At 46.4% G+C, this 27,153-nt stretch overlaps 2 protein-coding genes and 1 pseudogene across 3 annotated transcripts in view; 1 reads left to right on the forward strand and 2 right to left on the reverse strand.

The window, feature by feature from the left end:
* The window catches only part of PLA2G5 (phospholipase A2 group V), a 78,617-nt gene that overhangs the window by 29,237 nt on the left and 22,227 nt on the right, over nt 1–27,153 (forward strand). Inside the window, exon 1 of one of the 2 annotated variants that reach the window (XM_084963132.1) lies at nt 25,158–25,323. The exons of the other annotated variant lie outside the window; for it this stretch is intronic. Coding sequence (XP_084819258.1) covers nt 25,280–25,323 — 44 coding nt within the window. The 5' untranslated portion in view covers nt 25,158–25,279. Of the gene's footprint in view, nt 1–25,157; nt 25,324–27,153 lie in introns of those variants that run through there. 2 annotated transcript variants of the gene reach the window in all.
* PLA2G2A (phospholipase A2 group IIA) lies at nt 719–12,541 on the reverse strand. Its single transcript, XM_084965698.1, has 5 exons — nt 12,507–12,541; nt 3,916–3,965; nt 3,569–3,712; nt 3,203–3,321; nt 719–1,191 (listed from the first exon to the last, which is right to left on the reverse strand). The coding sequence occupies exons 1-5, from the start codon at nt 12,539–12,541 to the stop codon at nt 1,012–1,014; spliced, it is 528 nt and encodes a 175-aa protein (XP_084821824.1). The 3' UTR covers nt 719–1,011.
* On the reverse strand, nt 18,113–18,917 carry LOC100513156 (small ribosomal subunit protein eS6 pseudogene; annotated as a pseudogene).

Consider the following 27,153-nt stretch of genomic DNA (forward strand, 5'->3'; position numbering starts at 1 on the left):
ATGACAGGAGGGGCAGAAGCATCCCGGTGAGGATCGGAGCAGCTACGTCATTTGTGGGTCCCAGTGCAAAGCAAAATGCAAGATTCCTTGTCATTCAGGATTTGAGATGGCTGGGGCCGAGCAGTAAACTAGGTGCCACGCCCTCTGGGACTCTGCATGGGTCACAAGCTGAGGAAGCCCACCCAGGGCGAAGGGATGAATGCTCTGAGTCCAGCTGGTGGCCAGTGTTGCACTGACCCACCTTCACCAGGCGGGTGGCATAGGAGAAGATCGTACTGCACAGAAGGCGTGGCTCCTTCCTCCCCAGAATATCAGGAACAACATTCCTCTTTTCCCCTAACAGGCCTGCAGGAGCTGCTCGTGCCCAGGAAGGCGAGGTGGATGGCTGGGTTTTACTGGTAGTGATAATACAGACACGACAGCCCCTGCCCTTTACATCCATTATCTTATGTAATAATCTCGTACCTCTCCAAGAGGCTCATGCACTTGGTACCAAAGCTGTCTCCATTTAGATGAGGGAACTAAGGCTGAGGGAAGTGGTGGTGGGGATTGGACGCAGTCAGTTTGACTCTCAAATATGTATTTTTAACACCTTACACTGAATTGCCTTGTATATCAGTTTGTTCTCATGCTAGAAGTGTCTGGAGCAGTGCATGTGCGAGAACACGCATGCACACACATACACACACACCCACACACACCCACACTCACATAGAGTGTGCCAAATGAAATCTTTACTCAGAAGAGCCCACCTGGAGTACAGTTGCTACTGCTAAGCATGAAGTTGGAGTTGAAGAAGAGTGGAAATGGGGAACTCTCCTGGTGCCCAAAGGAAGCAGGGGGGAGAGGCCAGTCACACAAGCCCAGACTTCTATGTGAGGAGAGAAGAGCTCCAGGCTTATCTCTAGGACGGGAGAGTGGGTTTCCTTCCTTTGCCAGGGAACATGGCTAGGGTAGTGAATAGGGTGTTTGCCAGGAAACTTGGCTAGGGTAGTGAGTAGGGAAGGACACTCAGCATTGGGTGGCAAGGCTTCCAGAACCAGGGGAGTCTCGGCACTTGGGGGCAGTCCCAGTGCACCTCAGATTGCTGTAATATTGGAGCTTTACATTATAGGTCCTCAGGTTTCTTGCAAAACAATCGGCAGCTATTTTATCACACTGACATAGTCGTCTTCTACAGTCGTCCTGTGGCTCTGAAAACACAAGATCAGAGATTGTTGATATTCTATGGTTCTGTGTGGGAATTCTGGGGGAAAAGACATAGCCCCTGCCCTCCCAGGGCTTTGAATCTGGGATAAGCACCCATGTTCCAGATATTTCTGACTGATGGGGAGACAGAATCCCTGCCCCCTCAGGAAGGCCACGCCCAGCCTGATGGGGACACCAGCACGGAACACTGAGGCCTGGGAATGGGTCATGATGGGTGCAAGCCAGTGATGGTCATCCCTTTTTCCTTTGTAGTGATTGGTCTCTGGGTCACTTGTGACCTCGCTCTGGCCAGTGAGCCACAAGTAGAAGTCTTCTGGGGCTTCTGGGCAGGATTAATTTCCTCCCTCAGAAAGACAGCTATCCAAAGGGAAAGAAAGCGTCTTTTGTAGGGTGAGGCCATCATGCTTAGAGCCGCATCATGTATCTTGGCCTCACACTGCCAACAGGGCAGGGCAGAGCAGAAGGTTGGGGAAAGACTGGGTCCTGGCCATCATAGTTGAGAAGCTGCCCCAGCCCTGGCACTGCCCTCGTTCAGCCTTCCTCATTGTCTGAGGCTCTTTTAGTTGGGCATCTTGTTGCCTGCCACCCAGAGCCTGCTAAAGACGCATGACGTTAAGGAGAGGTCACGATGGGGAGACCTGATTTCTGACCGGAGAGAACTCAGGCTCTTGGGCACGAGCCCACGCTTTCTCAAAACCCCACTCGTGGGTCTGCTGTCTGGGGGCACTGAGCAAACCCTTCCAGCTACTGCTCACCTCTCTGCTTCCCTTCAGAGCCAATCTTGCTCCAGAAGGTTGTCTACACCTCCTGCCCCTGCATCGCGTGCCATCCAATTTCCAACCCACTCTACTCTGGCTTTCTCCTCAGCACCCCATCAGCAAGAGCTCCCACTGAGGTCCTCCATGGTCTTCCTGTCTCTAAATCCAAGGAGCCTGGTCAGCGCTTATCTGGGAGGAGCCCTCTGTTAACCTGGCTGCCATTAACCATCTCCTTGCCAACTCCTCCACCTTCCTGGTTCTTCCCTCTCTCGGACTATCCCTCCTCTGTCTCCTCTCTGGGCCTTTAAGCATCAAGTGGGTGGGCACCTGGTCCAACTCTCAGCTCTCTGCTGCTATCTCCTGAATCTGTGCCCTCAGCCAGATCCCTCCCTTGAGCTGTGAGTTCCTTTATCCAGCTGCCTGTTGCCCATCTTCCTGGTTATTCGGAAGCCTCCCCACTCAACATGCTCCTCCCCTCGCCCACCAGGACCCCCTCAGGTGTACCATCCTCATGGTTGTCTGGCCACCAACAGCTCCCAGTTCCCTACCCAGTCAGTCACCAAGCTCTGCTGATTCTACTCCCGATGTCTCATCATGTCACTTGCCATCTTGTCCATTCTGCTCACCATTTCTACTGGTCAAGCTCTTACTGTCTCTGGTCTGTGTACTGGCAATGGTCTTCTCACTGTCCACCCCCACTGCCATCTGTTTCCCTCCATCCTCAGTCAAAGCTAGTCCCCCGAGATGTAGGTCTGATCACATCACTCCTATGTTTAAGAGCTCCCTATTGCTTTAGGACAATGATTTAAGTACAATATGGCCTCAGGGACTTGACCTAGCCCCTTCCCATCTCTCTGCCATGGTCACCCACCACTTGTCTCATCCTTACATTTCCCTTCAGCAGAATAGAATTGTTACAATTCATTCCTGTGCCTTGGACCCTGCTGCTGTGTCCTCTTCTTGGGATGCCCTCATCCCTCCCCCATCCCACCCCCAACTCCTCTCAGCCTTGAAGACTCACCTAGGAGGTCATCATTCTCAGAAACCCTCCCTGATCCTCACGCTGCATTATTTTGCTCACTTCCCATCAGAGTTGTGTTTTCATTTTCTTCTCTTCCCACTTAAGGACGCAGTCCCTTTTTTCCTGGCTTTGATGCCCAGTACAGTGCCTGACACCATGGCGCCTCTAAAAATGAATAGAAGAGGCTGGGTGGAGTTCTCAGACTCTTTCTTACCCCAATGGTTTGGCCCTGGTAGAACACAAACTTGTAGCTCAGTAACTTGGTGCCACACCCACGTTTCTTAAGCTGCTTGTAGCAACAGTCATGTGCAGCACAGCACCTGTGACGACAGACTACGCTATTGAGGCTGTCCTTTTCTAGTTCCAGGGAGCTGGTGTCCTGTGTTTCATGCTCTTCACCCTGGGCAGAGAACCACTGACGTTGTAATGGTCTTGAGCAGAGTTTTCAACATGCTGGTTGCTTTTTCAGCTGGGACTTCTTGGGGTTCTGTGCTGAGGGGGCACCAGCTGGAGCCTTCCATCACCCAGCCCCATGGGGTGCCACAAGCAGGCAGAGGGGAGAGGTGGGCATGGTCTCAACAATCAGTTGCATCCTTGGGTGATCCTTTGCCTCCCAGGCCACAGTAGCAACCATAGAAGGCGTAATTGGGCACGGGTGACTTTCCTGTCTTCAACTTGATCATTTTGTGGAAATTCAGCACATTCCCCTGGACCTGCAGCAAGCCTGGAAGGAAATTGTCCAGTGATGGGGCCTGGGGCCTGTGTCCTCCCTCTCTGCCTCTCTCTGCTACTTCTCCTCCCCACAAGAGCCCCTCTCTTGCTCTCACTGGAGACAGTCTGATGTGGTGGGAAGGGCAGCTGGGAGGAGAGGGTGCTTCCCTCCCTGCACTGTCCCCCTTGTGGCCTGAGGTCAAGGTCAACCCTTACCAAATGCCATGATCACTGCCAATAGCAGGAGGGTCTTCAAGTTGTGAGTTCTGCATGGGTGAAATACAGAGAGATACAGTGAGACAGAAACAAGTTGAAAACTACATGCCATTCCCCAGTCCTTCAGTGCCCCTCAAGGTGGAATGCAGCAGATGGAGGCGCCTTGGATCCCTGAGTCACTGCATGGAGGAGCACTGCCCTGGAGAGTCCCACTGACCCTCGGTGGTCTTGTGTGAGCCAGAAATGCACTTCTGTTGGGTTAAGCTGCTGCTTATTGAACAAAACTGTCATGGGTTGGTTCCATCCTATCAATAACCACCAGCCCTTTCCGTTGTTATGATTGCAAGGTGTCCTTTAGCAATAACCATCAGAAAACTTCCCCCAAAATTAAGGTTTATTACTTATAGGACCTGGAACTTTCAGAGCACACCTGGGTCCACACAGTGAGGTCAAGGGGAAAGAGATCACCAGATCATGGCCTGGGGGTTCTGCTTTTTATTGGGGTTGAGGGTGGGGGCTTAGCGGTTTGTGTGCTCACCCTTTATTGGTGAATTTAAGACACGAGAGTGCAAATGTAAAGTTCGGGAAGGGAAAACACAGGTGGCTCAAGTAGTCAAATTAACCCAAATTTCTAAATCAAAGCAACCTTAGTGAGGGAAGGCGGCCTGGCTCTTTATAAAGTCACGTGGCTGGCAATCTGTTTATTGTAGATCACCTTCTTTGAAGTGGATTCCTGGCAATCAAAGATTGTCTGGCACTAATCAAAGTTAAGGGAGGCACTTACATTAACAAAAAGACAAACAAACCCTCCAATCCCAAGCTGTCAGGGTTTACATGACAATAACCTAATCTATATTGACCAACAGTCATCTGGGCAATTTGTCCTTTTTTTTTTTGTCTTTTTAGGGCCATACCCATGGCATTTGGAGGTTCCCAGACTAGAGGTGTTTTTGGAGCTGTAGCTGCTGGCCTACACCACAGCCACAGCCACATCAGATCCAAGACGTGTCTGTGACCTACACCACAGCTCACAGCAATGCCAGATCCTGAACAAGGCCAGGGATCAAACTTGGGCCTCATGGCTGCCAGTCAGTCTCATTTTGGCTGAACCATATTGGGAACTCCCAGGCAGATTTTATCTTGAAGACATAATTTCCTTGAAGTGCAGGACCTGGGTTTTGGGTTGAATTGCCTCCTCTACCAAATTTATGTTGCAGTCCTGACTTCCATTAGGACCTCAGAATGTGACATTATTTGGAAACTGTGTCTTTGTGGAAACGATTATTAAGACAAGGTTATTCAGGTGAGCCATGATGCAGGATGACTGGGGTCTTTATAAAAAGGGGAAATTTGGAGACATACACACACACACCCCTTCACTGGAAGAACCCCCTGTGAAGGTGAAGGTGGTGACTTGGGGCCGGGATCTGGGATGTGGCTTTTAAAAGCCAAGGAATGCTAAAGCCGGCCAGGAAACCTCCAGAGCCAGGGGAGAGGCCTGGCATAGATCCTCCCTCACGGTCCTCAGAGGAACCAACCCTGTGGGCACCTTGATCTTAGACTTCTGGCCTCCAGAATTGTGAGACCATACGTTTCTGTTGTTTGTGGTACCTTGTAGCTGGTAGAAATTTCTAGCAAATTAATGCAACCGTCAAGGATCTCTGCGGTCTCTGAAATCTGGGATTTGTGGACAAAGAATGTTGGCTCTTGTAGCCATCAAGCCCTCAGCCACATCAGCCATCCTGAGGGAATTCAGGATGGAGAAAAACAGGATACTGGCCCTAGATAGTTAAGGTTAAGGTGCGTGTCAAAGGATTGCATTTCATTATTCCTGGACTCTCGCATCTTCCCAGATACATACAAAAGTGCTAAAAGAAAAAAAAAAATAGTTAAAAAAAAAAAAAAAAAGGAAAGAAAAGAAACCAAAAAAAAAAGTGCTAAATTCATTTACTTGAGATATCTTTTTTTCTTTCATTTGGCAATAATCTTTTGATGTTCAATGACTTGTTTTTTTGTCTTTTTTTTTTGCAAGAACTCCTTTATATCCTGGCTCTTCCCTTTTCTCTTCAGAGGTCCCTCAGAGCGATCTGAGAGGCTGTCTCCTGGGCTTAGCTCCTCAGGAATGTGCCACATAAAACATAACTCTCAACTTTTAGAGTCTGCATTTTTTTTTTTTTCAGTCAACAGATTTTTGCTTTCATGGACACTTGTTTTAGACCTAAATGAAGAATAAGAGGTGATGGGCTAGACCTTGACTTTTTGTTAAACCACCTCAGCTTTCAGAATACTGTCATTTCTCGGGGTTCCTATCGTGGCGCAGTGGTTAACGAATCCGACTAGGAATGATGAGGTTGCTGGTTCGGTCCCTGGCCTTGCTCAGTGGGTTAAGGATCCGGCGTTGCCGTGAGCTGTGGTGTAGGCTGGTGGCTACAGCTCTGATTAGACCCCCAGCCTGGGAACCTCCATATGCCACGGGAGCGGCCCTAGAAAAGGCAAAAAGACAAAAAAAAAAAAAAAAAAAAAAAAAGAATACCGTCATTTCTCTGACAGGCAAACTGCCTCCCCCCCCCACACACACACACCCTGCCCCGGTGTATCCTGGTGGCCTCTGGTATCATGTAGGCCTCCGCAATCAAGGATCCTGATGAGATAACACTTGGAGTACAAATTCTCCACTCTCCTGGGGCTTACATTTTAGTGAAGAGAGACAAACAATAAAACAAAAGACACAATGAATAGGTGATATTCAGTTGACCCTTGAACCACACGTGGGTTAGGGGCATAGTCAAAAATCTGAGTATGAGTTTACAGTGGGCCCTGGGTATCCATGGTTCTAAATACACCGATTCAACCACCTGTGGATTATATCGTACTTTAGTGCATATTTATGGAAAACAATCCATGTATAAATGGACTCGCACCATTCAAAGCTGTGTTGTTGTGGCATATTAGGTGGTGATAAAGAAAGGGGGAAGAAGCAAGAGAGATGGATAAGGGACAGCAGGAGCGTGACTGGGGGAATGAGGGGTGCAATTTTACATAGGATGGATGTGCTCAAATGGGATTTTTGTTTGTTTGTTTTTGTCTTTTTAGGGCTGCACCCTTGACATATGGAAGTTCCCAAGCTGGGGTAGAATCAGAACTGTAGCTTCCAGCCTACATCACAGCCAGAGCAACGTGGGATCTGAACCTACACCACAGTTCACAGCAATACCAGATCCTTAACCCACTGAGGGAGGCCAGGAATCAAACACTCATCTTTATGGATACTAGTTGGGTTTATTACTACTGAGCCACAGTGTGAACTCCTGGGGTGTTTTTTGAACATAGTTAGCAGGCAGAAATATTTTCTTAAGTGATTAATAATTAGAAAACTCAGCCTATTAAGAGTGGTTGTTTTCAATATCAGGATTATGGTCGAAATTTTTCTATACTCTCTGTTTTCCTAATTTTTCCTTACTCATTACTCTTCTTTTTTTCAAAAAAAATTTCTATTTTTTTTTTTTTTTTTTTTGGCGGGGGTGGGAGCATCCTAAGCATATGGAGGTTCCCAGGCTAGGGGTTGAATTGGAGCTGTAACTGCTGGCCTATGCCACAGCCACAGCAGTGCCAGATCCGAGCCGCATCTTCAAGCTACACCACAGCTCATAGCAATGCCAGATCCTTAACCCATTGAACTAGGCCAGGAAACGAACCTGCGTCCTCATGGATGCTAGTCAGATTTGTTCCCACTGAGCCACGATGGGAACTCCAAAAGAAAAAAGACCTTCTAATTTTGAAGTACATTTACACTTACACAGTGTCAACTGTGTATCTTTTACTTATTGTGTTTTTTGTTTTATTTTTTGTCTCTCTCCACTAAAATGTAATCGCCAGGAGAGTAGAAAATTTTTGTTTTTTTCGTGGATATACTCCCAAGTGCTAATATTAGTCTTTGGATGAAGGTGATTGGACAAGAAGCCAAATCATGGACTTTAAATTCTTGGGGAAAAATCCTGAAAAAGTGGGAAAAAGAGAGTTGAGTGAGAAATAAACAGAAACCTCTGCGAAATAGAGTTGAGCCACCAGAAGGAGGAGCCCTCACACCCTGTAAGGATGGCAGAGTCCAATGGGAAAGACTCTTCTTTCCTGGTAAGCCCTCAGCCAATGAAAAGCCAAGGACTCTTTGTTTCCTATAGCCCTTCCAGCTTCCTTTTCTCCTCTTTAAAAGAGTGCTCCCTCCTTTCCTGTGGAGGGTCTTGTATGTGCCTCGCCATGGTTGCAGACCCAATTACTCTCTGTTGATCCCCAATAAATCCATCGCTGCTAGAGAAATATCTGGCAGTCTAGATATTTGTTTTAGGACAACAGTTGCAAAGGTAAAGTTACTGTACACGCCTCATCCCTCTGATGTTAATGTCCTGCATATAGCCATGGTACAGTTATGAAGACCAGGAAATTAATATTAGATTTAATATTAGATTAAATTTAAAATTAATATTAGATTTTATGTGAATGTCACCCGTTTTCCTATTGATGTCTTTTTTTCTGGTCCAGTTTCTACCAGGGTCCCCTATTGCATATAGCTTTTAGGTTTCCTACATCTTCTCTGATCTGTGACAACTCCTTTTTCTTTGCTTTTCGTGAACTTGACTTCTTTTTTTTTTTTTTTTACTTTTTAGGGCGGCACCTGCGGCATATGGAAGCTCCCAGGCTAGGGGTCCAATTGCTGGCCTACACCAGAGCCACAGCAATGCAAGATCCGAGCTACGTCTGTGACCTGCACCGTAGCTCACGGCAACGTTGGATCCTTTAACCCACTGAGCAAGGCCAGGGATCGAACCTGTGCCCTCATGGATCCTAGTTGGGTTTGTTAACCACTGAGCCAAGCCAGGAACTCTGACCTAGAGACTTTTGAAGAGCACTGCTCAGGTTTTTATAGAAGGTTCCTCAATTTGGATTTGTCTGATATTTTCTCATGATCAGATTGAAGTTATGCCTCTTTGGCAAGAATGTCACAGAAATGATATTGTGCCCTTCTCAGGAAATCTTATCTGTGATACATAATAGCAGATCTCATTACAATTGATATGCATCTTGAATACTGGGTTCAGGTTTCTCCACTGGAAACTTACCATTTTTCCTTTTATAATTGGTAAGTACATTGGGGGGAGTTACTTTGAGACCATTTCTCCTCACCTCATCCTTCCACTCACTAATTTTAGCATGAATCCATGGTTCTTGCTTGCGATAATTTAATAATTGGTCTTTTTTGGTTCCTGCATTCCTTCAACATTAAGAATTTGAATTCCAGAGTTCCTGCAGTGCTTCAGTGGGTTAATGATCTATCTGCCTTGTTTCGGTGGAGGTGCCATTTAATCCCTGGCCCGGAGCGGTGGGTTAAGGATCTGGCATTACCACAGCTGTGATGTAGGTCACAGCTCTGGCCTGAAATTCGATACCTGGCATGGGAACCTTCTTATGTCAAAAATGCAGCTGAACAAGACCACCCCCCCAAAAAAAAGTTAAAAAAAAAAAAAAAGAATTTGAATTCTACTCTAGGTAAGAGTTTTCCCTTACATTTATTTGTTTAATTATTTAAATGAGCATATACTTTTTTTTTCCATCTATGGGTTATAATTCAATACCACCATTATTTTTTTTCTCGGATATTCCGTGTTGACTATGGAGAGCACCTTGAAATTGACACCTATGTCCTTTCAGCATGTGCCCTCATCATTTGTTTTCTTAGCACTTCCTTTCTGGCCCCTTGAAATGTTCCAAGTTTATCTTGTATTTTATCTTTCCAAGCCCTGGAAATCATCTGGGCCTGGAAGATACCTATGGACTGGCTTGTTCAACATCTATTTCAGCGTCTTCCAGCGTACATTCCTGTCCTTCAGAGGCTGGAACACTTACATAAGACTTCCTTGCTGGTTAGTGTCCCTATGTTTGAAGATTCTGCCTATCAGGTTTGAAATCAGAACTGAGTGAATGGGAAAAGGGGCAGGAAGTAAGGCATCAATTTGCTGGCATGGTGCTGTAGTGGAGGTAGGATTCTGCTGATGGAAGCTGTGGTGACAGGGTCAGGATTTATTTTTATTTATTTATTTGTTGCCTTTTCTAGTGCCATACCCACAGCATATGGGGGTTCCCAGGCTAGGGGGTCTAATCGGAGCTGTAGACGCCAGCCTACGCCACAGCCACAGCAACGCTGGATCCTTAACCCACTGAGCAAGGCCAGGGATCGAACCTGCAACCTCATGGTTCCTAGTCAGATTCATTAACCACTGTGCCACAACAGGAACTCTGACAGGGTCAGGATTTAATGAGCAGCTTCCTGTGGTGGCAGAAGCAGCAGCTTCCTTGGCCGACCCCTTCTGTGATGTGATTCTGGGAGTCTTTTCTGGAAACTCAGCCTGCTTTTCTGACACTCCCACTCGTAATGATTTTGTGGGATGCAAAGCTTGTCTGTAAGCAGTTTCCTTCTAAATAAACTAGACCCACAACTCTGAGTGGTGCCCTAGCGGTGGTTAGTTGGGGCCATTCCAGGCAGAGGAAGCTTTAAGTACTAGGACTGTGTACAGAGGGAAGTGTGCTATCGGAGGAAATTAGAAAAGGCCAGTTGGACAAAGCACAGAGAGTAAAATGAAGGTGGAGCAGTCAGAAGGGGCCAGTGTACTGCAGGCTTTCTGGCCTTCTAGGCTCAACCTATGGCACTTTGAAGCCATGGTGCAGCAGAGAGAATTATTATTATTATTTTGTCTTTTCTGTCTTTTTAGGGCCACACCCATGGCATATGGAGGCTCCCAGGCTAGGGGTCTAATCAGAGCTGTTGCCATTGGCCTATGCCACAGCCACGGCAACACTAGATCCGAGCCGCATCTTCGATCTACACCACAGCTCATGGCAACACTGGATTCTTAACCCACTGAGCAAGGCCAGGGCTCGAACCTGCAACCTCATGCTTCCTGGTCAGATTCGTTTCCGCTGCACCACGACGGGAACTCCGAGAATTATTATTACTTTTAAAACAGGTTTTATTGGAGCATGAGCGCAACTGTGTTTATGTTGGTCTCTATCTGCCTTCTTTTTTCTTTTCATTTCTTTCTTTCTTTCTTTCTTTCTTTTTTTGGCCGTGCCCCTGGCATGTGGAAATTCCAGGGCCAGGGACCAAACCCATGCCACAGCAGCAACATGAGCTGCTGCAGTGACACCAATCCTTAACCCCCTGCACCACCAGGGAACTCCAAAAGAGGGAATTACTGACCTGCCTTTATCCTTAATCAGTTCAGTATTTCCTTCTTCTTGTTTGCTATTTTTTTCTTTTTAGGGCCATATGGAAGTTTCCAGTCTAGGGGTTGAACAGGAGGTGCAACTGCAGGCCTATGCCACAGCTGCAGCAATAAGGGATCTGAGCTGCATCTGTGACCAACACTGCAGCTTGCCAAAACGCCGGATCCTTAACCTACTGAGAGAGGCAAGGGATTGAATCCACATCCTCATGGATAATAGTTGGGTTCGTAACCCACTGAGGCACAACGGGAACTCCCAATTCAGTATTTTCAAGAGGGAGAGAGAGCAATACAGTATAGTGGCGTGTTTAAGATAAATCTGAAGGGGAGTTCCCGTGTGGCTCAGTGGTTAACGAATCTGACTAGGAACCATGAGGTTGTGGGTTCAATCCCTGGGCTTGCTCAGTGGGTTAAGGATCTGGTGTTGCCATGAGCTGTAGTGTTGTTTGCAGACGCGGCTCAGATCTAGTATTGCTGTGACTGTGGTGTAGGCCGGCGGCTACAGCTCCGATTTGACCCCTGGCCTGGGAACCTCCATATGCCATGGGTGTGGCCCTAGAAAAAAAGACAAAAAAGACCAAAGGAAAAAAAAAGATAAATCCGAAGCGAACCTCATTTTGGACATGATTTTAGGACCCAGAGGCAACAAGAGGCCAGCGTGAGAATGATCTTTAGAAAGAGGCCAAGAGCCCATTTGGGAGCTGGATAAAGCCCGTCTTTCATAGCAGCAGGCGTTGGCCTGAATGACCCCTCTGAACCATGCAATTGAGTGACTCCTCTCCTCCCTTCTGGGCTGGCTGCCTCTCCCCATTGCTTCAGAACTCCCTGTGGAATTTGGTCCAGGGACCCAGATAAAACCACCTCTTCATCTTTTCCAGAGAACACACTTCATTCTCTTTTCCACTTTAAAAAGTTGGCACTCGGAGTGGCCCTCTTACATTTGCTGACTGCGGTCCTTATGTCATAACTCTCTCAGCACGGTAATGAACGTGGGCTTCGGCTTTGTCCTGAAATGAGTAGGGGCTCCAAGAATCCCTCTCTCCCCCTCTCTTCTGTCAAAGGACCTCTCCCAGGGATTAAACCCTCCCCTACCTTCCCTCAGCAATAAGTCACCCACTGCTTTTTTATAAGATGCTGCGAATCTTTGGATATTAGTATTTATGTATCCAATATTTCCACTGAACCAGGAGCTCTTCAAAGTCCGGGGGCTCCTCAAGCATAGAGCTGTGACTTTCCTGAAGACTGAGGACCCCTTGGGAGTGTGGAATGATCTTTCCCATTCGAATGGAAACTCCCTGCATCTCACAGTCCTCTTACCTGTGCATGTCATGCTCCAAAGTGGGGTAAGACATTTGCCCCTTCAATGCAAAGCACATGGAGAGCGCTGGAGCACCAAGTGTGAACAGAGAAGTCCTGTGCAGAGGGAAAGCTCTGTCAGCATCAGGGTGATCAGGTTGAGTACCTCCTGAGCTGAAAACTCAGAGCAAACTCGCTATGGGCCTTAAAAGTGAGGCGGGAAGTGGCTGTGATCTCATTTCCTTAACGCATAGCCCAGGGCCTGTTGAATTTGGCTCCATGAGTATGTGCTGAGTGAAAGAAAGACTGGATCCATGAACAGTAAGTACGTGGGTACAGAGGACGTGTCCCAGGTACTAAATAGTAGGTCAACAAGATTAACTCTAGACCCCACACGAGGAAGGCTCTGAGCTAAATAAATAGCTGCCTATCTGGGTCACAGTTGGCTTGCAACTAGACAGAACTGGGGTCTGAAATTTCTAGAGGCCCAGGCCCTACAGCTGATAAGATCCAAAGAAGTTTCAGGGAAGCCTCTGCTCATGACTTCCTCATTCTCTCTCTCTCTTTTTTTTTTTTTTTTTTTTTTTTTTTTGCTTTTTAGGGTTGCACTGCAGCATATGGAAGTTCCCAGGCCAAGGGTTGAATAGGCATTGCAGCTGACAGCCTGTACCACAGCCACAGCAATGCCAGATCCCACTGAGCAAGGCCAGGGATTGAACCTGTGTCCTCAGGGATACTAGTCATGTTCATTACTGCTGAGCCGCAATGGGAACGCCTGCTCATGGCTTCTTGAAGTCGGTGTTTGGTTTCAATCAAGAACTTGATTTTCCCTGTGGCAAATAAGCACTCTGGTTTGTGCTGGCTGCCTGCGGTCATTTCCTTGGTTGACGCTCTGAATCTATTCAATTGCAGCAAAATATTCTTTGGTTCCAGGATGGAGCCAGGGACTTTTCCCACCAGATGTCCCCCAGGCCATCTGAGGCCAGTGGACAATGTGATCAGAGGTGTGGGAAAGAATTATTTTATCTGTCGTCAGTGTCCTGGGGTCTTCCCAGGAGAGACCACCTGTCCTGGGACTGGATCCCCTTGGCTTCGAGATGTGAAGTCAGGCATCTGGAGGGCCAGAGCCTCATCTGACTACTGCTTAATGGACCAAAGGTGCGATGAGCATGGGAGGTGGTAGAGGTGAGATGGTGGAGTGGGGGGAGGGAGATGCAGTTGAAAACTTGAAACCTTTGCCCTGGAAAGGGAAAAGCCAGGCTTTTATTTGGAATAAATAGGCTTAGAATAAAAATAAAGAATGCAGCATTAGAAGGACCCTTAGCTAAGTGTTCCTATTGTGGCTCAGCAGGTTAAGACCCTGACTAGATGCAGATTCGATCCCTGGCCTCACTCAGTGGGTTAAAGACCCAGCATTGCTCCAAGCTGTGGCATAGATTGCAGCTGTGGCTTGGATCTGGCATTGCCATGGCTGTGGCTGTGGCTGGCAGCTGCAGCTCTGATTTGACCCCTGGCCTGGGAACTTCCATATACTGCAGGTATAGCTGTAAAAGGAAAAAGAAAGAAAGAAATGAAGAAAGAAAGGAAGGAAGAAAGAGAAAGAAAAAAAGGACCCTTAACTAGACTGGTGCTCAACAATCACCTTTTTTTTTTTTTTTTTTTTTTTTTTTTTAGGGCCACACAGGTGGCATATGGAAGTATCTAGGCTAGGGGTTGAATTAGAGCTGCAGCCACCGGCCCCAGCCACAGCCACAGCAACTCGGGACCCAAGCTGCATCTGTGACCTACATCACAGCTCATGGCAACGCCAGATACTTAACCCGCTGATCGGGGCCAGGGATCCAACCCCCATCCTCGTGGATACTAATTGGGTTCACTACTGCTGAGCCACAACAGAAACTCCTCAATGATCTCATTTTTACAGATGGGGAAACTGAGGCTCAGGAAGCTCATGGCAGACGTGGGACTGTTATCCCCTGACTCTCTGCACCGTGCTACACCATCTGGAAACAGGAAGTTTGTGCAATACAGCCACCTCCCTCTCCTCAGGTTTGCCACCTGGCTTAAGGCTCTCCTTTAAGTAAGCAGCATGTTCTGACTAGCCCCAAAGTAGCCATTGTCTGGGTGACCCCAGCAGTGACCTTCACAGTCTTTAGAACAGGATATGCACTTGACTTATACAAACATAAATATTTTGGTGGCTCTATGGGCAGCCTTGGAGTGTTAGGGTCCTTTTGTTGATTTTTACACAGACACAAGAAGTTCCAATCTCAGCGGACTTAAGTTGAAGCCAGAAGCTCAGGTGTCTTTGGAAAGAGAAGCTGAAGGTGATTCAGAAAGAAAGGGCAGCGCAAACAGCTCTTTAAAGATGTATGAAAGAAAAAGAACCAAGAAAAACCCTGAGTAGCGATATGCCATTTCTTCCCCCCCTTATTTAGAAACCAGATTACAGAGGGTAGAGACTGCGTCTTCTGGGCTTGTTTGTCTATTTGTGTGTCCTGCTGTTCCAAGTATGGACCTCGGGTATGCGGTATTGGGATCACTTGGGAGCTTGTATGTCAAAATCTCCAGCTTCACATAAGACCTGTGGATTAAAATCTGCATCTTGAAAAGATCCCTGGGTGATTCGAAGGCATGATAAGGTTTGAGAAGCACTGCCCAAGAGCATGAAAGCCCGTCAAACACAAAACAGGCTCTGAACAAAAAAAGAAAATAAAATATTTACCATGACTTCATTGTAAAATCAAGAATGCGTGGAGTTCCTGTCGTGGCTTGGTAGTTAACAAATCCAACTAGGAACCATGAGGTTGCGGGTTCAATTCCTCGCCTTGCTCAGTGGGTTAAGGACCCGGCGTTGCTATGAGCTGTGGTGTAGGTCACAGACGCGGCTCGGATCTGGCATTGCCATGGCTGTGGCTGTGGCTGGCAGCTGCAGCTCTGATTGGACCCCTAGCCTGGGAACCTCCCTATGCCATGGGTGTGGTCCAAAAAAAAAAAAGAATGTATAGTCACCACTAGTCAGCAGCAAAATGCAAATCGAAACCACAAGGCGATGCTACCTCACATCTGTCTGAATAACAGTTGTCAAAAAGAGATCAAATCACAAGGCTGTGGGGAAAAGGGAACCTCCTACACTGTTGGAAGGAATGGAAATCGGTGCAGCCTAACAGTGTGGAGGTTCCTCAAAAAATGAAAAATTCATGAGCCAGCAATTTCACTTTTGGGTATTTACCAGAATGAAAACAAAAACACAAATTCAAAAAGATATATGTACCCCCATGTTCAGAGCAGCACTATTTACAAAAGCCAAAAGAGGAAAACAAACCAAGTGCCAATTGAGAGATGAATGGATAAAGATGTGGTGTGTGTGTGCAGTGGGAGAGTCCTCAAACATATGAAATGAAATCTTGCCCTTTGTGACAACATGGATGGATCTAGAGGGTATTATGCTCAGCGAAATAAATCGGACAGAGATAGACAAATTCTCTATGATCCCATGTATTGGGAAATTCAAAAAACAGACAAAAAGAAAACAGACCTGAGATACAGAGAACAAATGGGTGCCTGCCAGTGGGGAGAGGTGGTGGATTGGAAAAAATAGATGAAAGGAATTAAGAAGCACAAACTTCCACTTATAAGTAAGCCAGGGGGGTTTAATATACAACATGAGGAATAAGATCATACGATCAATGATATCGGAATACTTGGTGTGGGTCAGATGCTTACTAGACCCATCATGGTGTTCATTCCACAATGTGTGCAAATATCAAATCTCTTTGCAGTACACTTGAAACTAACATAATATTGTACCTCTGCTATATTTCAATTTTTAAAAATGTATGTCATCCTGTAAAAGCACTTATTGCAACCACAGTTCTTTTTTATTTTTTAAGCTTTTAATTTTTTCTATTATAATTGATTTACTATGTTCTGTCAATTTCTGCTGTACAACAAAGTAACCCAGTCATACACACACACACACACACACACACACACACACACACACACACACGCACGCGTGCGCACACACACACACACACACACACACACACACACATATACATTCTTTTTTTTGTTGTTGTCTTTTTAGGGTGCACCCATGGCATATGGAGGTTCCCAGGCTAGGGGCCAAATTGGAGCTACAGCTGCTGGCCAACATCACAGCCACAGCAATGTGGGATCCTAGCCATGTCTGCCACCTACACCACAGCTCATGGCAACGCCAGATCCTTAACCCACTGATCGAGGCCAGGGATCCCACCTGCGTCCTCATGGATGCTAGTCAGATTCATTTCCGCTGAGCCACGATGGGAACTCCAGATATATATTCCTTTTCTCACATTACCCTTCATCATGTCCCATCATAAGTGACTAGATAGAGTTCCCTGTGCTGTATGGCAGGATCTCCATCATCCACTCCAAATGCAATAGTTTGCATCTACTAATCCCAGGCTCCCAGTTCATCCCACTCCCTCTCCCTCCCCGCTGGCAGCCACAAGTCTGTTCTCCAACACAATAGTTCCTTTTACGTTAACAGACTTTATGTTTGTTTGTTTCCTTTTGGAACAGCTTTAGATTTATAGAAGAATTATGCAGAATTCTCAAATTCCTCCTCCCGACCTGGTCACAGGCATAACTTCCTCTACTGCTAACATCTTGTGTTAGTGTGCATCTGTGATAGGGAATGAATCAATATTGATGCATTATTATTAACCGATGTCTATAGTTTGCATTAATTTATTCCTCTGTATGGTATATTCTCTGGGTTTTGATAAATGGGTTATGTCCTGTATCTGTCATCACTATATCTTAGCAGAATAATTTCATTGCCCTAAACATCTCCTAGGTTTCACCTACTCATGGGTTCTTACCACCCCAAACTCTTGGCAATGGTTGATCTTTTTGCTGTTTCAACAGTTTTGCCTATTCTAGCATATCACACAGGTGGAATCATATAGTATTTAGACTTTTGAGACTGGTTTCTCTCCCTTCGTAATATACCTTTACGGTTCCTCCATGCCTTTTTGAGACTTGATAATTCATGTCCTTTGTTGCTAAATAATATCCCACTGCATGGCTATACCACAGTTTGTTTATGCATTTATCTCCTGAAAGACATCTTGGTGGCTTCCATTTTGTGGCAATTATGAATAAAGCTGCTATAAACATTTGTGTACAGGTTTTTTGTGTGGGTGTAAGTTTTCAACTCAGTTGAATACATACCTAAGCGTGCAGTTGCTGGATGGGATGGTGAGACTATATTTAGTTGTGTAAGAAACAGCCAACTGTCTTCCAACGTGGCTGTACCATTTTGCATTCCCATTAGCAACAAACGTGAGTTCCTGTTGTTTCCCAGCCTCCTCGGCATTTGGTGTTGTCCAGATTTCGTGGGGGTTTTTTTGTTTGGTTGGTTTTTGTTCACACCCGAGGCACGTGGACGTTCCTGGGCCAGGGATCTAGTCCACGTCACAGCAGCCACCCAAGCCATGGCAATTGCTGGATCCTTAACCTGCTGCACCATAGGGGACTCCATGTTGTTGTTGATATGTTGGACTTTAGCCTTTCTTTATTACTGTTTTGTTGTTGTTGAAGATTTGATGTTATTTATTTGCTACTCTTACCACATCTCATTTTCGACTGGACTCAGACTTAGAGGTAGACGCGCTCAGAGAGGACAGCCTCCATCTCTTGGCAAATCTGTGCCTGATGTTTTTCTTTGGCCTCCTCATGCTCTTGGTCAAAAATTTAGCATATTCTGTGGCCTCTTCCGTATGTTTATTGGTACGTGGTTACTTCAGAGCAGCACGCAGCTGTTCATGTCACAGAACTTGGCGAGTAACCCGAGGCTGAATCTTGGGTGTTTCGGTCCTAGGTTTCCTACCTTCTTTGTTTAAGGGGCTTTGTTTAGGGGCTTTCTCACTGCTTGCTGCCAGCCATCACCTTCCTTAGAGGGACTGAAAAGTGTGTGGAGTCTGCTAGTGCTTGTAGGCCCTAGGCCAGGAGGCACAGTAGTACCATTGGGTCCAGGAATATCCTTCTCCCCTTTTTCTACGCCGACCAAATTGAGAGCACTCAGACTGGCATCCATCATGCCACCCCGAACAGATTTTGGCTTTCTTTCTCCAGCCCTCCTTGGTCTGTAACAGGAATGCCCCTTCCTCTGTAGCAGGCGGACTCGGCCATGGGTCAAGATACCCTGCTTCATGGGGGACCCTTGGTTGTCACTCCCACCACCCTTCCGGACCACCTCACCCTTCCATTCCTCACCCAGAGCGTCCGCAGCAATTTCCGTGGCCATGTGTTTCTCATAAGAGGTACGAAGTTTTCGTTCCTCATCCACGCCAATGAATTTCTGGCAGCCAGTGGCAGGGAAAGAGAAGCTCAACTTCATCTTGAAGCAGCCGACCGCCTCTGAGGCGCCACGAAAAAGAGGTCCAACTTCTGCTTAGCCCAGGTCGCATAGGTGCTTTGCCTTTAGCCTTTCTAATAGTGTGTGGTGGTTGTTTTAATTTCCAATTCCCCAATGACGTATCACGTGGAGCATTTTTCTTATGCTTATTTTCCATCTGTGTATCTTTGGCGAGCTGTCTGCTCAGATATTTTGACCACTTTGTAATGGGGTGTTTTTTGTTTGTTTAATTGTTGAGTTTCAGGTGTTCTGTGTATATTTTGGATACAAGTCCTTTACCAGATGTGTGTTTCGCAAATATTTGCTCCCAATCTGTAGTTTGTGTCTTCCACGAAGCAGAAGTTTTTTTTTTTTTTTTTTTGTCTTTTTAGGACCGTACCCACAGCATATGGAGGTTCCCAGCCTAGGGGCCTGCCTACACTACAGCCCCAGCAACAGAGGCTCCAAGCTGCATCTGCAACCCACACCACAGTCCACGGCAATGCAGGATCCGAAACCCAGTGAGCGAGGCTAGGGATTAAGCCTGTGTCCCCATGGACACTAGGACACTAGTCATATTTGTTTCCCTTGAGCCACAATGGGAACTCCAAGCGGATGTTTTTTTAGTTTAATAAACTCCAACTTAACAGTTCTTTCCTTTTTTTTTTTTTTTTTTTTTTGGTCTTTCTAGGGCCACACCCATAGCATGGAGGTTCCCAGGCTAAAGGTCAAATCAGGAGCCGTCGCACCAGCCTGCACCACAGCTCACAGCAACGCTAGATCCTTTAACCCACTGAGCAAGGCCAGGGATCAAACCTGCGTCCTCATGGATGCTAGTCAAATTCGTTTTTGCTGAGCCACGATGGGAACTCCTCTTTCCCATTCCCACATTTGGTGGCATCATACTGGCAGCCTGAAATCAGCCACAGTGGGACTACTTACTTTAGAAATCGGCAAACTCTAAAAATCAAGGTTCTTCTTTTGTTGTTGTTATTGTTTTGAGAACTGTTTGTAAGACAGTTACTGGCACACCCCTGCCTCCTACTCACCTTCTGTTGAATCATCCCTGTTGGTCTATTACTTTACTGTATAATGATTATTCTAATGTACTAGAGAAGGGTTTTTTTTTGTATACATATGTAAAATATTGGCATTTTATTTTTCTTTTTATTTAATTTATCTCATTTTTCACATTTTCCCCACTCACATAGGAGATACACTTATGGTTCTTTTAAAAAAAAATCTGGGTGGGAACTCCTAAAAGAGACAGTTTTTCTCAGTTATTTCTGTTATTTATAGATGACTTTGATATTTATGATTAGACAAAGTTCTGATTATTGATAGAATTTCATTGCAAGTTTTATTTGTTTGAGAAGTTAAAAAAGTTTATATCTAGGAGTTCCTGTTGTGGCTCAGTGGCAACGAACCCGACTAGTATCCATGTGGCGGAATTTAATTTGAAAAAATAAATGCAGTTTGACATGACAATAACCTAAGGTGCCTGTCATATATAGGTACTCAATATATACAAAACAATGAATCAAATAAAGTTAAGAATAAGATATAGATACCTGCCATCAATATTTTCCTGGAAGTCTTATCCAATGCAATAACACCACAAAAATAAATAGTACAAAATTTAATAGATATGTGTGAAAACATTTTTGAAGAAAAAGAAAAAAAATTATTTAAGAATATATAAGAAGAAGTTCAGTAAATGGAGAGTAAGACCGTGTCATGTGCAGGTTGGCGAGACTAAATATCAAGTCACCTATAAAATTCAATGAAATGCCCAATAAAAATCCGGATGAGAGCTATCATAGAACCTGAAAAACTGATTCTAAAATTCATTTGGGAGTTCCCATTATGGCTCAGCAGTTAGTGAACCCTAGTAGCATCCATGAGGACTCAGGTTCCATCCCTGGCCTCACTCAGTGGGTTAAGGATCTGGTGTTGCCATGAGCTGTGGTGTAGGTTGCAGACGTGGCTTGGATCCTGTGTTGCTGTAGCTGTGACGGAGGCTGGCAGCCGTAGTTCCGATTAGACCTGCCGAGTGTTCAGCCCTAAAAAAGATGAAAGGACCAAAAAAAAAAAAAAAAAAAAAACAAAAAAACAAAAAAACAAAAAACCTCACATGGAGGAGTAAGGGTTTAAGAATAAGGAAAACATTTCTAAAAAAATGGGAAAGAAGGGAAATTTCTTTACTATGTGTGAAGACTTAAAAGCCATAGTAGAGAGTTCCATGATGGGCTAGTGGTTTGGACTCAGCACTTTCACCACCATGGCTCAGGCTCAATACCTGATCTGGGAACTTAGATCCCACCGTGGCTAAAAAAAAAACCCCCCAAAAACCGCAGTAATTGGGCAGAGTGATATTAGGGTAAGTGTAGACAAACAGATCAAAGGAAAAGAAAGCCCAGAAGTGGATCTGAGAGGAGTTGGAAACTTAGGTGATAGAGAGAGCAGGGGGGAGGGAGTCCTGTTGTAGCTCAGTGGTAACAAACACAACTAGGATCCCTGAGGCTGTGGGTTTGATCCCTGGCCCCGAACAGTGGGTTAAGGATCCCGCGTTGCCGTGAGCTGTGGTGTAGGTCGCAGATGCGGCTCGGATCTGGCATTGGTTGTGACTGTGGTGTAGGCTGGCGGCTGCAGCTCCGATTCAACCCCCAGCCTGGGAACTTCCAAATGCTTGTAGGTGTGCCTTTAACACCCCCTCCCCCCACCACACACACACAAACAGCCAAAAAAAAAAAAAAAAAAAATGTCAGAGGGGAAAGATTAGACTGTTCAACAAAAGGTGTTGAAATAATCTTCTCTATGGAGACACCAAATTAACTCCTCCCTCATCCACACCCCCCACCTTGACCTACGTAGTATTCTTACTGATAAAGTTTAACCTGATTAACTATGAGGAAACAATCAGGCAAATCCAAACTGAGGGGGATTCTATAAGACAACTGGCCTGGATTAAAAAACAATGTCAGAAAAACAAGCAAACAAAAAACCGAAGAATGTTCTAGATTAAAAATGACCACGAGGGACAATAGATTGCAATTAATTGCAATTGTTAAGACTCTGGATCAGAAAAAAAGGAAAGAAACTGTATATAAAGGACATTATTGGGATAATGGGGAAAATATTAGATATTTTTAATGTATACTAGATACTAGTATTCTGTCATGTTAAATTTCTTGAGTGTCTTAATTGTATTAAGTTGTGTCAGAAAATGTCTTGTCTTTTTTTTTTTTTTTTCGCTTTTTAGGGCCACACATGCAATGTATGGAAGCTCTCAGGCTAGGGGTTGAATCGGAGCTACAGGTGCAGCCACAGTAATGTGGGATCCGAGCTGTGTCTGCGACCTACAGTGAAGCTTATGGCAACTTGGGATCCTTAACCCACTGAGCCAGGGCAGGGATGGAACCTGTGTCCTCACAGAGACAAGCTTGGATCCTTAACCCAGTGAGCCAAGGAAACTCTGGAATGTTTGTCTTTAGACGCTAGATGCCCAATTATTTAGAATGAAGTATCTGCAACTTACCCTCAAAGGTGCGTGTGGAGCTCCCGTCGTGGCGCAGTGGTTAACGAATCCGACTAGGAACCATGAGGTTGCGGGTTCGATCCCTGGCCTTGCTCAGTGGGTTAAGGATCTGGCGTTGCCATGAGCTGTGGTGTAGGTCGCAGACTTGGCTTGAATCCCGAGTTGCTGTGGCTCTGGCGTAGGCCGGTGGCTACAGCTCTGATTAGACCCCTAGCCTGGGAACCTCCATATGCCGCGGGAGCGGCCCTAGAAAAGGCAAAAAGACCGAAAAAAAAAAAAAAAAAGGTGTGTGTGAGAGAGAAGTAGAGCCATTATAGTAAAATGTGGACAATGGGTGAATCGAAGTGTTTATGGGTGTTACGTATATGAACCTGGCAACATTTCTGTAGATTTCAAATTTTTCAAAATAAAATTTTGGGAAAAGTATGGATTGCCTATGACTCAGTATTGCCTTTTCAAATATGTGCTTTAAAACAAATCAGTGGTGTAGGGATCAGTGTGGATAGAGTGAAAAAAAACAAGATTGCGAGATTAAGTTTACTGCCATTCCATTTGTGTAGAAATAAAAACCAGGAAATAAAGTTACATATTGTCTGTGGATACACATCAATTTTGTGATCTGGTTGCCTCTGGGCAGGGGAGGAAGGCTGGAAATAGGGCGAGAGAGGGCAGGGGAAAATTCCAATTGAATCTTTTTTTTTTTTTTTTTTGTCTTGGGCCACTCCTGTGGCATATGGAAGTTCCAATTAGACTAGCAGTCTAATTGGAGCTGTAGCTGCCAGCCTACGCCACAGCCACAGCAACTCCAGATCCGAGCCGCGTCTGCGACCTACACCACAGCTCATGGCAATGCCGGATCCTTAACCTACTGAGCGAGGCTAAGGATCGAACCCGCAACCTCATGGTTCCTGGTTAGATTCATTTCCACTGCTCCACGATGGGAACTCCCCCAACTGACCCTTTAAAAACTTAATTCTTATAAAAGCAAATAAACTGAAAGAAAAGCGTAAGCCAAATGGACAACATCTAAAGAATATTTTATAAATACGTTTCTGAATCATGGTTATTTTAAGTATTATTCTTATTGGAATAGAAATCATTCTGAAAAGTGGCTAGCCTGGGTGGATTATGGGGAAGGTTTACTTTCAACTTGCTACATTTGTGGGTTTGTTTTTTTTTTTAAGTCTTTATCTCCTTCTCTGATTATGGGGGGAAAAAGATAATATCTGTATCGTGTCTGTATCATGTCAGGACAGAGTCCTTTTTTTTTTTTTTTAAGGGCCACACCTGTGGCATATGGAGTTTCCCAGGGTAGGGGTTGAACTAGAGCTGTAGCCACTGGCCTACGTCACAGCCACAGCAACATGGGATCCAAGCCTTATCTGCAACCTACTCCCTAGCTCACAGCAACACTGGATCCTTAAGCCACCGAGCAAGGCCAGGGTTCAAACCCAAGCCCTCATGGATACTAGTTGGGTACATTAACCGCTGAGCCATGACCAGAACTCCTATTATTTTGCTTTTTTTTAAAGGCTGAACCTGCAGCATGTAGAAGTTCCCAGGCTAGGGGTTGAATCACAGCTACAGCTGCCGGCCTGTGCCACAGCCACAGCATCGCAGGATCTGAGCCTTGTCTGCGACCTACGCCACAGCTCATGGCAACGCTGGATCCATAACCCACTGATTGGGACCAGGGTTTGAGCCTGCATCCTCATGGATACTAATCAGATTCATTTCCCCTGTGCCACAGTGGGAACTCCCAGGATGGAGTCCTTCTAAGCTTAGGGGAGGCTCCGGTTCACTGTGTGACCTTGGCCAAGTTCCTGGACCCCTGTCTGAATAGCACTTTCCCCGTGGAGCTAAAGTCTGTGGTAGATGAGGGTAAACCATGTGTTCTGCTTAGCATGGGGTCTGGTGCACGGTAAGCATCCCACACATGTTAATTCCACCATTATTATTGCGGCAGCTGAGTTATTATTAGTCCCCTCTCCTAGCAGCTGCCCTGGGTGCATCTACTCCCCGCTCTCCGGCAGTGTTTTTGGTGGTATGCTTTCCTGCACTGTCTCCACCATTAAACTGCAAACTCCTTGAGAGCAAGGACCCCGCCCCCCACCCCCCGCACCGGCTCCCCAGCTCCATTATTCATTCCGTACCTGCCTCTCAGCCCAGCAGGTGGCACACAGTAGGTGTACAGGAAATAACTTCTGAATGAAAGACACAACCGCCTTTCTGGCTCCTGGTCCCTGCTCTCAGAACTCACTTCCAGATGTGCATTTGTTTCCCCGCTGGCTCCAGTACCACCCACTCTGACCACGATTCTCCCCATCTGTTTTCCTGGGCATCTGCTTCCCAGCCTCTGTGTTCAGGCTCCTGTGTCAGTCACAATTGAAGACCATGGGAACTCCAACAGCCAAGTTACTCAGCAGACAGTCAGATCTTTAAGAAAGGTCGGCGGTCCGGGCCCCGGTGGGGGTGATCCCTCCAGGCCGAGGGGATTAGCGGAACCTGTGAAGCTGGGTCAGGCGGTGACCTGGGTAATTCAGGACTCACATCCACCCCTACTGGAATTCTCTGGCGGACTGCCCAGGCCCCTTTGGCAGGAGAGCTGGTCCCAGGCTCCAGGTTTTTGCTGGACCTTCTGATCTGCCAAGGCAGTGGAGGTGGGGGGCGCTGAGCAGGGTGATGCTCGGGCGGACCCGGGGAAGAAGTTCCTTCTGACCACCTCCGGGCCTGCCTTCACTGCTCGCTCACACTCACGACTTTAAGATTCTGGAAGACTAGAATCTGTTGGGATCTGTAGCCCGTGGACCCTGATGTTGTGACTGGAGGTGGGGAGCCAGCAGGGCCTGAGGCTCCAGGCTCTGCCCCATGAGGCTGCTTTTGGGAGCAGGAGCTGAGGCCAGGCCAGAGAGGTCAGTATGGACATGGGGGCTGCAGGAACCAATGAGTGGCCAACCAGCTGGAGTGGAGAGACTGGAGTGGGTGGGGGGCCAAAAGGGGGGCAAAGAGGGGTCCCTGGGAGCGGGGAGCCAGGCACAGATCCAGTTAGGGTAGATTGCTCTGGCTGTGGGGTCCTTTACTCAGAATACATCAAGACCTGTGAGCTATGCCATTCTCCTTTCTTTCCTTCTTTTTCTTTCTTTCTTTCTTCTTTTCTTTCTTTCTTTCTTTTTCTTTCTTTCTCTCTCTCTTGCTGCACTGGGGCATGTGGAAGTTCCCAGGCTGGGGGTTGAATTGGAGCTGCAGCTGCTGGCCTACACCACAGCCACCACAACACCAGATCTGAGCCACATCTGCCACCTATGCCCAGGCTTGAAACCAGGGATCAAACCTGCATCCTCATGGATACTCGCTGGGTTCTTAACCTGCTGAGCTGTGCCATTCTTAAGGAGGCAAGGCCACACCTAAAGGGAGATCGTTCCCAAGATTAGGGGCAAAGCGGGGCAGGGTTATCAACAGGGTTTAAGTTGGGACTTATGTTCATGTTAATCTGAGGCCTTGCTGGAATTTCTTTTTAACTCAAGCCACACAAAAATATGCCTCTTTGGGAAAAGGAAGCATCATCTTAGTGCTCCTTCACTTTTACTGAACATCCTCCGTGTGCCAGATGGTGTGGTGCACATGGAAATTTGCAGAGATGGAGAGGACGCCATTCCTGGCCTTTATAGGGAGCTCCGTCTTCTCTCCTCTGCCTCTCCCTAGCCTTCCCCCCTCCACTCCCAGGCCTGCCTCCAGAATGCAGTTTAGCCATAGGCTAAGTCAACATGGCCTTGGGAGTCAACTGATCACGTTCAACTCAGAGCTTTGCCGTGTGATGTGGGTAAGCCGTTTCTTTTCCTTTGAGCCTTGCTGTTCTAATCTGCAAACTGCATCTGACCATAGTGCCTCCCTCATAGGATCATTTAAAGGATGAAATGGGATAAGTGACATAAAGAACTTAGCGTGGTGTCTGTGCTTAAAAAGCGTTAGCTATTTGGGAGTTTCTGTTGTGGCTCGGTGGGCTAAGACCCCAACACCATGTCTGTGAGGATGTGGGTTTGATCCCTGGCCTCACTCAGTGGGTTAAGGATCTGGTGTTGCCACAAGCTGCAACATAAGTCACGGGATGTGGTTTGGATTCAGTGTTACTGTGGCTGCAGTTGTGGCCGGCCATAGGCCAGTAGCTACAGCTCTGATGGGACCCCAGCCCAAGAACTTCCATATGCCTCAAGTGTGGCCCTAAAAAAAAAAAAAAAAAAAAAAGCATTAGTTGTTTCTATTAGTCATTTGACAAACATTTTTTCCCAGTCCGTGTCATGCAGGAATATGCCAGGGGTATAGATGAATGAGAGACTGTCCAGGATTCAATGCCTACTTTGTTCACGCACTGATTGATTCGGTTAGGCAGTCCATAAATATTAAGCCCTACACTGCGTGCTGGAATGTCAAAATAAATGTCCCCAAATTCTCCCAGTCTGGTGGGGAGACCTTATAATATGACATGATTGACTCTGATGTGGGAGCTCACCAGTAACGGGAGAAGACAGAGAAAGGGAATTTCGCCAGTTTGGCCTGGACGATGTGTTCAGAAGAGAGCTTTCTGCCAAAGGTAGACAATTTCCTTAGTGTGTCTCCAGCTCATAGGCGTACATGCTCCTGTTCCAGGTCATTTGTCCTTCCTTTGCCTGGAAACTTCTTCTCCAGACTATTCCCAGAGCCGGCCCCTCACCTCCTTCGGGGCCCTTCTGCAGTGAGACTTTCCT

This window comes from Sus scrofa, chromosome 6, assembly GCF_054392235.1.
Source record: "Sus scrofa isolate SSC_HxYL_T2T_F1_AM1 chromosome 6, Sscrofa_HxYL_maternal_Yorkshire_Landrace_v2.0, whole genome shotgun sequence".
NCBI lineage: Eukaryota > Metazoa > Chordata > Mammalia > Artiodactyla > Suidae > Sus > Sus scrofa.

Bases quoted from the DNA above. Each gene is read 5' to 3' on its own strand.
- PLA2G2A (XM_084965698.1), bottom strand. From the start codon at position 12,541: ATGTCTTACCCCACTTTGGAGCATGACATGCACAG. The intron at 3,322-3,568 runs GTTGAGACCATG...TCAATAGCGTAG, and splicing joins ACCCAAGGATGCAACTGATT to TCTGTCGTCACAGGTGCTGT. The intron at 1,192-3,202 runs GTAAGAAAGAGT...GTGTTTTCAGAG, and splicing joins ACCAGGGCCAAACCATTGGG to CCACAGGACGACTGTAGAAG.